The 12,544-nt window shown below is 43.5% G+C and overlaps 1 protein-coding gene across 1 annotated transcript in view; it reads left to right on the forward strand.

The window, feature by feature from the left end:
• The window catches only part of ksr2 (kinase suppressor of ras 2), a 72,692-nt gene extending 61,165 nt beyond the window's left edge, over positions 1 to 11,527 (forward strand). The window contains exons 14-19 of the mRNA XM_028414573.1: positions 495 to 856; positions 6,160 to 6,256; positions 6,353 to 6,486; positions 7,950 to 8,084; positions 10,334 to 10,463; positions 11,275 to 11,527. Of these exons, the coding sequence (XP_028270374.1) occupies positions 495 to 856; positions 6,160 to 6,256; positions 6,353 to 6,486; positions 7,950 to 8,084; positions 10,334 to 10,463; positions 11,275 to 11,421 (1,005 nt within the window). The 3' untranslated portion in view covers positions 11,422 to 11,527. The remainder of the gene's footprint in view (positions 1 to 494; positions 857 to 6,159; positions 6,257 to 6,352; positions 6,487 to 7,949; positions 8,085 to 10,333; positions 10,464 to 11,274) is intronic.
• The last annotated feature ends 1,017 nt before the right edge of the window (positions 11,528 to 12,544 follow it).

Raw genomic sequence — 12,544 nt, forward strand, 5'->3', positions numbered from 1 at the left:
GTTTTTCCTTCTGGATGTTTTCCCTTTCTAATAACTCTCATGGCTAACAGCTTAAACAGCAGTCAGTGTTTGGAGTGCACACAGCCACAGGCAAATTGTATGTATTTAAAGAAGTGTGTATTTTTCATGTCAGAGCACGTATGATTAAAGAGTTCTTCTCACATACAGAACATATATCGTTCATATACCAGGCACTTCTTATGTTTTTTTGCTGTGGTGTTGCTGAAAGGCGCCTTTGGATGCAAAAAAAAAAAGAATATTTATTAAAAACACACTATATTCCTCCACACAAAGAGCTTTTGTCCTCTCTGAAACTCCTTCTTAATGTCATGTGGAGGAGGTTTTAGCAGATTGTAATTATCCAGCTGCTGAATGGCATTTGTCAAAATATATGCATTTGACATCTTGGTGGAATGTTTTAGCACCATATCCCTGTTGTGGATGAGAGTGTTTCAACATGCGAAGCTGTAAATGTACGTCATTATTTATTACAGAATGAGGACGGGAATGACGAGGACTCTGGTGACGAGTTCGAGGAGATGAACCTGTCGCTCCTGTCGGCGCGTAACTTCCCTCGAAAGGCGAGCCAGACCAGCATCTTCCTGCAGGAGTGGGACATCCCCTTTGAGCAGCTGGAGATCGGAGAGATGATCGGCAAGGGTCGCTTCGGCAAGGTTTTCCACGGCCGATGGCACGGCGAGGTCGCCATCCGCTTGATCGACATCGAGCGCGACAATGAAGACCAGCTAAAGGCCTTTAAGCGCGAGGTGATGGCGTACCGGAACACTCGCCATGAGAACGTGGTGCTCTTTATGGGGGCCTGCATGAGTCCACCACATCTGGCCATCATCACCAGGTAAAGAAAACTGTTACGTCCCAGCTCGGCTAGGGAAAGTAAGGGGAAGTAACATAAACCATGGTTTTGGTGTTGGTTCAGCAAGGTGAACGATTGCCAGAAACAAAAACAACAGGGTGCATGGGAACTAACAGAAACTGAACGAAGCCTCAGCATCGCGCTAGCCACATGCAAACGAATCCGACTGGCCTCGCAGGCACACAAACACAGCACCCAGTCGGCGCACACAGGACGAAGGCACTCAGGCAGAGACCATGCGACAATACAGCCACCTCGAAGGGACGCCGGCGTCATCTTCAAAAGCTCCCGCCCTCTTGTTCATTCAGTCAGTGGGCACAGGGGACGCTCGTCGTCATGATGCCGACGTAAGGGGGGAAGGGTCCACACAAACTAAAACATACCCTCAAAATAACCTAAAGGCCTGAGGCCGTAACAAAACGCAGCATAAAATAAAAACGATCTGCTCCTCAACAAAACTCAGATGCTGTGATTGACTCATATCTGGACCTTTATGACTAATCAGGAACACAGAATATGCAGCAGGTGCTGTTTGACTCTGTGTCTGTCAGGAATTGTTTCACAGACTACCTCTGCTGCGGTCTGTTTTTTAGCGCACCGCTGCATGTCTCTTAATAATTGCACTTACAACGGTGTTTATCAACAGCACACTGAGACTGAAGCCTGTTTAAGTACGCATCATTTTTCTGCTTTCTGCCAATATGATAAGAGGAGGAGGCAATAAAACAACAAACCTGAGTGCAAAACAAAAGAAAAAACTGCATTGCAATTATAAAAAGTGGTTTATTGTGATGCAGTTATGCATATCCACATCTCAGCACATGGAGGATCTAGTTAGAACAGAGGAGGAGCCATGCGGCAGGGATTCATTAGGAGGAAGGATATGTTGGAGCTGTCAATCGATAAAAACAAATTACCTAATTAATTACAATTTACTGTGATTAATCATGCTTAATTGCTTTTTTCCTTCTCAGAAGTGAAGCCTGTAATAATGGATGTTTAAATATTAAAATCACAGAATTAATGCAGCAGCAACATCAAAAAGAAGTTGAATGTAAATCCGAACGCTCATCAGATGTCATTGTTTGAATAATAACCGCTCTTCATCAGGAAGTGCCACATATTTCTGCTCGCTCGACTGCACTCATTCCTCCTTCTTGATGACAATTCACCACAACATTTGTTTCCTCAAAAGATAAATTACATCTCTGCTAATTAATTTCAGCTTGTTGCTATTGTTGTCTCTAGAGCGCTGTCAGGAGGTTTTACCTTCAAAACAGGAAGAGAAGAAGAGAGAGAGAGAGGTCATGGGTCTGCTTATACTGATACCAACATGTTAAGTGGTGTTTTACCACCTAATTACATAAAGCATTAAACATATCCTTTGTGAAATGAACGTATTAAATTGACCAATTAAACTGAGCTAGCATCTGTGCTAGCAGCATCTCTGACATTTACTGCAGACGTACTCGTCCCTTTTATATGATGTCATTATTTAAAATCAGGATATTTTACTAATCCTCATGGAGAGTTTAGGACACGAGAAAGTAGGCAGTGAAAAATGTAAAAAAAAGATTCAGATCTCCACCATATTCAGCGTTGAATGCCACTATCTGCAGGAAGTGATGTTTTGTATATGTGTAATATAATAATCATGCATCCCTAAATATTCTATAAAATATCCATCTTAATGATGGGGCATAGATTTATTTGTAAAAATGTTATTATTTGCATGTCTTTTAGGGCTTCAACAAACGACTATTTTGATACTCGAATACTTGCCGATTATTTTTGCGATTAATTCGGGTAATCGGATCACACATGAATGTCTTAATTCTCCCATAAATGCGGCCGCAGCTAATAGCTATGTCAATGGTGGGCGCCTACTTTGACCCGCTGCTTTCTCATTGCTTCAATCCATGACCGGAGCCAAAAGTGTGTGAGTGAGTCACACTGTCCTACAAATGGCTCACCTGGGTTTCAAACACTGATCATCCCGCTGCACCACGAGCCAGAGAATCATTCTCAATGACGTTACTAACGAGTCATCGAATACTGAATTAGTTGTCGCTGCATTTTGACCTCGAATATTACTCGAGGACTGGAATAATCGTTGCAGCCCTAGTATGTTTATATTGTGTCTCTATAGTCCGTGCGATGTAATCTCAAAAATCTGTGTATAATTTATAATTCTTAAAATAACCCTATATAAATTGAATGAAATTCATAAACCAGAAGAAAGGAAACATGGTGCTGTATGTGTGGATGAAACCTGCAAAAGTTTCATTTAATTACTGTAAAAGAAAGGGAAAGTTGTTGCATTGCATCATGGGTACATGTTCATCACTTGCTTCTTGCTGACTGCTAATCCTGCTGAAGGTTGACACCTCTGCTGTGAAAATCCTCAAACCTCTGAGTGGATCGGGCAGCTGTGCGGCCTCCTCCACGGCCGGCCCCTCGTCCCCGCGCACTCATTTTAGCTCAGCGGCAGATCTGCACCCCCGTGGGACAATGAGTTTAGAGTGGCTGACAATGAAACGGGCAGAGGTTATGATTAGAACAGGCTGCAGCTGTTGCTGAATAGATGAACCGCCCACTCCTCACAGCAATGCTGGATTTCTGTCTTGACAGTCTGACAGCAGATAATACGCCGCGCGGTGGGAGAATTCTCTCACGTAGTGAACACCTTTAATTCTTTCACGGATTAGTGGCCTCGTTTTTTTTTCGCAGCATTTAGTGTGTTCTGGGGACGATGGGGATGAGTTCTTGTTAGAGAACATCACAAGGAATATGCACATTTAATTAATTAGCAGAGCTAATAATGTTCAAAAGGAAAGTGTTTGGATATTTGCCCACTTTTATCTGCACAAGCTGTGCACAGAAAGGGAAGCCTCGCTAATGAATTACCTTTTTTATTGTCTTGTTTTGAGACAGACGTGGATTCATAGCGTTAAAAATGCTCCAGGAAACAAAGCTACGTGCACAGAAAGGACTCCACTCCTGTCCTGTCCTGTCGTCTGATCGTCTGATTGTGTGATTTGTGAGTGCAGGGAAGCTGACAGATGAGCTGGCTGCTTCTCAGAAAGCGTACCTGCTGATTGCTGAAAATAATCGCAAATATCATCACAACAGGTGCCTTTGTTATGCACAGATACTCCGCTTCTCCTGACGCACACAGAACACAGTCTTGATCACAGTCTTGCTGCCTGAAGTGCAGCATGACACATTAGAATGAGGTGCACACTGTAGCTTTAAAGGATGAGGGGCTTCAGGTTGCATTAGTGGAAGCATTAATATTTATTGCCTCTTTTTTCTTTAACTGTTTCCTTTGTCACGACTGACAGTGGATTGATTTTTGCAGAGCGTACAGAACAGCTGGCTCTTTTAAACATGTAAAGGCCATCAGTACCTTATTTCAAAGCACAGAGGTGACACTTGGCATGTTGTTGTCTTTCTCGGTGTAGAGTTTTAATATCTTTAATATCTTTTCTTCTTTCTTAGCATACAACTGTCTATCGTCATCACACCTGATGTTTTTAACACTGAACCTAAATGCTACATTTCTGTGGTTAAAAAAGAGGACAGAGAGAAAGAGCTGGCTGCTGGCTGCTGCCAGCGTGTTGCTGGGAATGAATATGTATGAACTTTTGGCTCCGGGTTCTTTGTTGGTCACCTGTGTGGCACAGTCGGGGGGGATGAGGGCTTCAAGTGTTAGGCAGGGTGGGGGTGGGTTGTAGAGCTGTCTATTAAAATGCAGTTGTGATGGCACCCCTTCTAGGAATATGACACCACCTCATTGAAATGCAGTGTAACGGCTTCACCCAGTTCCAGTTCAGAATAATGACATTTCATGCTCTAATGACGTCTTAACCTGCGCTCCCTCGCTGACACGCTCACACCTGTGAACCTAAGCCTGTGTTTCGCTTACAAGTGAGAGCAGAGTGATGTGTGTAGAGTGAAAAAAAGGTGTATAAATGGAACATGTGTCGGTTTTTATATGTGGCATTTTGAAGGAGATCTCCAAAACACCTCCTGTACTGGACAGCAGCTCAGTTTCATGATAGTCACCAGCTGCCCTGTTCTCTTGCAAACCTAGACCCTGTCCACCTGAGACAAGTGCGGGACTCATAATTGACTACTAATCAATCAAATTAAACTGTAGCATCAGATAGTGAACAATAAAGCCTGTAAAGCCTACAGCTGTGCTTTGATTCGTTCGTCAGCGGTTATCTGTCCATGCAGACCAAGTTTCCCTTTAACCTAACCAAGTGATAGACAGTCCCTGTGCTTTTTGAGGTGCCTTGTTGAACGTTGTTGAGCTGGCCTTGTCTATCCTCTGCAGGTTGCCGTTCACTCGTTAGCCGCCTGTTCGAAGGCGTCATATCTAAATGTTATCAAATGGCACAGCTACAGAAGAATCTGCCGTCGCCATGGTCTGTGTGGATTTAAAACCTGTGGCAGCACACATGCATTACATTGCACGTAACAACAGTTAAAACTGAAATGAATGAAATATTGAATAATTCCATGAAATGAATGTTGTTCACGAGTCACCCCAGTCCAAGTCAAGTCTCAAGTCTTTGTGCGACTCGAGTCCGAGTCTCTGACTGGAATCCCCATCTCTGGTGGACACACACACATGCCGTCTTTACGGAAAACATTTTTGAAACAAAAACACCTTCGTCTCCGTTCGGATGTGGCCTGAATGCAGCTGCAGCCTCGGTCTCTGTTGAAACAGAATTATAGTTGTCCACACTGTATCGGTGTGAAGCTGAACATCAGCAGTGATAATGCTTCTGTTGTACAGCACATTTCTCACATATTTGCGCATATTTGGTTTTTGAATAATACTGAGTGACTCATAACCACGCCAGCCTCTAAAACCTTTGATTCAGCAACTGGAAAAGCAGCAGTAAGTCACCTGTGAGTCCCGGGTGTCTGCTTTTTTTGTTGACAAAGCAATAACCCAACAAAAGTGGCTAAATTTAGCAAGTCTTCCATTCATCTTCTGTACCTTTATTCATATGTGGAGCTAATTAGCAGGATGACTGACGAGCAACGTTAAAACTGAGCTTCAATACATTTTTTGAAGGAGATTAATGGCAGAGGGTTGCTTCATTTTCACTTTCGAGCTCCGGCCTATTGTGTTCAGCGAGCTCCTTTCCTTCCTTAGGAATGTGTTCAGAAAACATGTCACATCTTAGAGAAATGAAGCATGTTCATCACGGTGTTTTCAACGTGTCTTGCCTTGGATTTAATGAACAGCATCTCCTTCTGTCTTCCAGCTTGTGTAAAGGCAGGACCCTTTATTCCGTGGTGCGGGATGCCAAGGTCGTCCTAGACGTTAACAAGACCCGACAGATCGCACAAGAGATGGTCAAGGTAAAACAGCTCAGCGCTGATTCCCCGGAACACTTCAGCGATGCACGTCATGTCACAGACACAGTCACATCCCTGTGTGTCTCCCTCTGTCCTCAGGGGATGGGCTACCTCCACGCCAAGGGGATCGTACACAAAGACATGAAGTCCAAGAATGTGTTTTATGACAACGGTAAAGTCGTCATCACCGACTTCGGACTCTTCACCATATCTGGGGTTCTGCAGGCTGGCAGGTAATTATGTTCAGTACACATCAGAGACTGGAGTGCTTTTCACAGCGAGACAGGCAGACTGTTATTATAGCAGTATTGACAGATGGTGGCGCAGGGTCAACGAAACCTTGAAGTGGAGGTTTTTATTCATTTGAAGGGGCTGTGGGTTTAAGCTTTAACTGCCTAAATTGATAGAAATTATTTGAAAACATCTTCTTTTTGCTCTTAAATGTTGCCATGGAAGAAATCCCCGCTCATACACACACACACACTCAGGAAACAGCAGAAGGTGTCCAAGAGCAAACAGAGAGGAGATAAAAGAGTGATCGGGTCAAGGATGAGCAGAGAAATTCAATGGTGGTTGGATAAATGTGTCGCTACAGACAGTACAGACACAAATGTGGTACAAATAATACAGCGTGAGTCACAGGTAATGATCAAAATGCTATAAATTAGCCCTCAGTATGCTAACAAATAGAGTTCATTTGCTGTAATTTGCCGTGTCATGGCTGAGCACACCAGTTATCACACTGTGTGTTCGCTCAAGATTGACTCAGCTTTCATCAGGCTCCCAGAAACTGTGGAGGCAGTGAAGGCCTTCTGGAAATAGACGAGACGGCAGCACTGAATACACACACACACACACACGTAGACTACGACACTGAATTGTCGAAAATTAAAACTAAGATGTTATTAGGCTGTAGTAAAAGGATGTGTGTGTGACCCTTGTTTTAAAGGAACAGTTCAAGATTTTAACAAATTGTGGAGAAGGTTGATGCTACACTTTAATCTGTAAGGATCTAAGCACTGAAATTACAGTCTCACAACACATCAACCAATTCAACCAACCGACTCCCTACGACTCTATGAGTCTATGTATTTTAATAAATAATGTGTACCCTGCAGTGTCCTGATGTGCAGCTGCTTTGTTTAGCTTATAGCTTAGCTGAAAAGCAGGCAAGACACCAGACTGCTTGCATCCAAACAGAAGATAATAAAACAACCATGTAGCATATGGACCTTTTCCGTAGCTCTTTTAGCTTAGCTTGTAGCTTTGCATAAAGGCGGGTAACACACAGCCATGCAGCACAAGATCATAAGAACCTTATCTGTAGCTCTGTAGCTAAGCATGTAGCAGAAATAAATATGAGAAAAATAATCATAGCCTGCCTACATCTGATGGGGACAAAAACTACCAAACATCTTTATAGATGAGATGATGACATATCTTTATTGGCTGTTTCCATTGTAGTGCTATGCTTCAACAGGCTTTTGTTGGTCAAAACCTCAAATATAATGGATTGTTATTCTGAAATTGGTTGGAAGTTACAACAAAAAACCGAGAAGCACCACAGACCCATCTTAACTGCAGTGACAGACAGTGAACTGTAATGAAAAAGCATCAGTGTAATGGCCTGGCAACACCATACAGCAGATCAATACACCCTGACAAGCCTCCATCTGCACGTTTTCTCCGTCTGCAGCCGAAGAGAAGACAAACTGAGGATCCCCAATGGCTGGCTGTGTCACCTGGCCCCAGAAATCATCCAGCAGCTCTCCCCGGACACCGAGGAGGACAAGCTTCCCTTCTCCAAACAGTCAGATGTCTTCGCTTTTGGGTGAGCGTCCTCTTACCTTCCGGTTCGTTTGTCCTGGATGATGACCTGTATCACACTGTGGACCAAGTTATAACAACAATATAACTTAGATAAAGCTGTAGCATCTTCACAACTCTCATTCACAGGTTTTCAGATCTTATTATGCATAATAAATAGTGCACCAAGAAGAAATGGCAACAGGGAGACAGAGGTGGAAGCTGATTGGTGCAGAAACTGTAAAGAACGTCCTAATTAATGGCGGCTTTGAGAGAAGGCGTGTAAGCAGGAGAACTGGATGAAAGACAGCAAATGCATGTTTTTTCTGGTTGGAACAAAACTATTGATCCATATCAATCCAAAAATCTCCTTAACCCTGATCACAAACTGTGGATGCCAGGCTTCAAGCTCCACAGTATGACCAAAAGTAAATGGACGCCACATGCAATTCCAGCATCCTGCTGGTCTGTTTTTAACTCTCAGTGCTGTAGACTATTACATCTGCAGCTGATGTTTGTTTGCATTATTGATTCATAATCCATGAATAAACAATCAATGTATTTTAAATGTATTTTTAGACATTTCATGGACAAACCCAGTAGAAATGTCCTACAGAGGGTTGTTGTTTCCAAACCAAGACATACAAACATCCATTTATTGATGTTTAGAGCATAAAATCAGAGTTTACATGATTTACATTTACAACGTTGTGTGTTTGTTGGCTCAAGAAAGCTCAAGTGAACACAGATGGTGGCTGGCTGTCCACATACTTTTGTCCGTACGGAGTGTAAGCTTGTCTTAGCATTCTGTGGGGAGGTTATGTCAGCTATGTGCTGCTTGTTGTTTTTTCCTTAGTGGCTTTTTGGTTTCACTGAATGAAGCCAGTAAATACAAGCATCTGAAATTAGCTTTCCTCGAAGGTTGGCTGGGCGCTCCCTTCGAGATAGGGTGAGGAGCTTGGTCACCCAAGAGGAGCTCAGAGTAGAGCCGTTGCTCCTCCACATCATGAGGAGCCAGCATCACGCCTCCCTGGTGAGGTGTTCCGGGCATGTCCCACTAGGAGGAGACCCTGGGGAAGACCCAGGACGCAATGGAGAGACTATGTGTCTCGGCTGGCCTGGGAAGGCCTAGGGATTCCCCCGGAAGTGCTGGAGGAAGTGTCCGGTGAGAAGGAAGTCTGGGTGACCCTCCTTAGACTGCTGCCCCCACGACCCGGCCCTGGATAAGCGGTTGAAGATGGATGGATGGATGGATGGATGGATGGATGGATGGTTGGTTGGATGGATGGATGGATGGTTGGATGGATGGTTGGATGGATGGATGGATGGATGGATGGATGGATGGATGGATGGCTGGCTGGCTGGATGGATGGATGGATGGATGGATGGATGGATGGATGGCTGGCTGGCTGGATGGATGGATGGATGGATGGATGGACAGTGGCTTTGACAGTCATAGGGTCTGAACAGGTTCCTCCTTCCCAAACAGCTTCTTCCAAGTGATCGTGATTAACACAGTTTGTCAGCTGTTGTTTGTGCTGTCACTAACCTAAAACTATGAATGTATTGATTTATGATTCAACTTTCAATGCAGTTACTCTTGATGCTAATATATTGTTGCACCCAGATTAGGTGTGTGACCTATTCATCTCCATAATTCCCTCAGTTATTAGATACAGAGACTTTCATGTTTCTGAAACCAAGATGTCCTCCGTCTCTTCTGACGCCTAGCTTTAAATTGAATTAAACGTCACCACGGATCCTGTTCTTCCTCTGCTGTCATTACTGCGTCATTTGCGGGGGTGGGCCCTGGTCTGTTGACTCCGAACACAATCACATTTTCAGACGGCCCCCCATGTCGAGGTGTTATCACTATATTATTCTAAAAGGAAGAAGAGAGAGTGCACAGTGTCCAGCTGCTCTGTTAGCCACCGTGTTACCTGGAGGTGACCCCTGTGGCTGCTTTGCATATTCATCAACAATCAGCCGTCAGTTTTTTTCCCTTACTCCTGGCAAAGAGAGCTATTTATAGTCTCCTCCAGACTTGATGTGCAGGAGCAGAATGAAAACAGCATATTTGCATGGGGAAGGTGGCGTGTGCTCATTTTGCTTAAGTAGCAATTTTAAGTGTTTTTTTTTTAACTTCTGAATGAAAATGTTCAAGAATTCATCCAGAAAAGCGTTACTGCTGCACAGGAACCCTCTGTACAGGTGGATGTCCCAATGTCCAGTCAGTCCAGAGCGCTGACCCGTGCTGCTCCTCTGTCTTCACAGCACCATCTGGTACGAGTTACACGCACGTGAGTGGCCTTACAAGAGTCAGCCAGCAGAGGTGATCATATGGCAGATCGGCAGTGGGATGAAGCCCAACCTCGCTCAGACGGGCATGGGGAAGGAGATAACAGTAAGTCTTTCATAATTAATTGCTGCACAATTCTCATGTTTAAACACTCGAAAGATTCATTTAGCTCTGACACGTTCTACAAACGTTACATGATAACGACAATAAGCAATTTCCCTAGAAGTAGATTTTAAGATGAGCAACATGAGAGAATTTGTTTGTTTTTTTTTAGATTAAATTAGGTTTTACACAGCTGTTGAGTTAAAGTCGTGCTAATCAAAGTCTGACACCGTGGGTCTGCTCTGAGGGGAAACGGTGGCAGCTGCGACTCTGCCCTGGTGGTGTTGACCTGCAGCATGGCCTTCACCTCGATCCCCACCCCTCCTGAAACACCTCCAACCTCACCTTAGAAAAAGATGGCAGAGTCTGCACAGTAGAGGTCAAGAGGTGAAAGTACAATACTGGTCTGTCCACTCATTTGGTTAGACACTTGGCATTTCTGTGTCCCATCCACGGATACTGGGGAGGTGGTGTTTATAAGCTATACTACAACCAGCCACCAGGGTGCAATCAAGGTGTCCCTTTCGTCCATCTTTGTTTACAGTCTATGACACAGTCTTTTACCACACTTGTTTCCTCCTCATGTCTCCCCCCTGCGCCTCCATTTCTACCTCTGTGCGTCACAGTGGAGTCTTAAAACTTTGTTTTAGCCTGAATAAATATTTGATAAAAGTCTATTTTTTGCCCGGCTGAGTAATTCCAGGGACTATAATTTGCATGACATGGTTTCATTCAGTCCCTCAGCTACATTTAAAAGACTCTGAAATGAAACGTTTTCCGTGTATCTGTGTTTTTTTTGTTTTTTTTTCTCCAGGACATCCTGCTCCTCTGCTGGGCGTACAAGCCGGAAGAGCGGCCCAGCTTCTCCAAGCTGGTAGACTTACTGGAAAAGTTGCCAAAAAGGAACCGTCGCCTTTCCCACCCAGGGCACTTCTGGAAGTCAGCTGAGTATGTCAAATAAAAAAAAAACTATAAAAACAAAACAACAAAAAGAACAAAAAAACAAAGCAGCCGCCATAACTCCACATAAATAACCCACCTCCTTAACGAATGCACTGAATCCAAAAGCCAGCCCAGTGATGAAAACTGCCCGTGTTGTGTGTATCTTCATTGGAATGTTGGCATGTGTGTGTACAGATAAGTTGACTGTCCGGCTTCTCGGAGCAGTTGGGACTCACGTTTTCTTTGCTTTGATTTGAATCATACTGGATATCTTTCCTTTACCTTCTTCTTCATTATATATGATTTATATTTCTTGGATGTATCTTGCTTGTAACAGATCACATCATCCTGGACTTGTTTGAGATGTTTGAGAACAAATGTATATTTTTTCTCATGTCTTTTTGTTTTGAATGGATGTAATGTATGTTGTACATCACATATTGTATATTTTCATAACATTGTCCTGCCATTTCTTATGTCTGTCAGCTGTGTAGACCATCATTCTGTCAGTGTTACGTCATGGGTCTCTCATGTGTGGATGTCCTCTCCTCCTCTACACCGTACCATTTGAATGTGAAGGAGCCGGTCGTCCCTGTGTTTTGCGCTGGGATGTGTTAGGCCCGGTTGGGATGACTGTTCTCTGATCAGACTGTGCTTTGAATATTGCCTGTGAACATGAGCTAAATGTTTGAACAATAACAGCCTTTGGGGAGAAAAAAAAGGCACTGGTCAGACTAGGATTCAACCTCCACCACCACCACCACCACCACCCTCCCCGTCACCTGACGCTGTTCTGTGAAATCGCTGACACTTGAAATGTAACCCGCGGAACTAATTACCTTTCAGATATGCTACCACTGAGCCCATTTCCCACAAATAGATGTATATTATTTAAGTTTGAAAAGGTGAAGGCAAATAAAAATATAAACCTTTTACTGTGCTGTTAAAAGTCCGATAATGTGATGGATGCATAAAAAAACTCTAATAATTTTTACAGTATTACTTTAGCAGTGTTGTAGTCACTTTCATTTTTTCCTTTTATTATTATTTTGGAAAACGCAGATCAATTGATAAATTGCACCCAGAATTAATTATGGGTGCAATTTATCAATTGGTACAGGGCAGTCGACTTTTACACATTG

The sequence above is a fragment of the Parambassis ranga genome, chromosome 9 (assembly GCF_900634625.1).
Source record: "Parambassis ranga chromosome 9, fParRan2.1, whole genome shotgun sequence".
NCBI lineage: Eukaryota > Metazoa > Chordata > Actinopteri > Ambassidae > Parambassis > Parambassis ranga.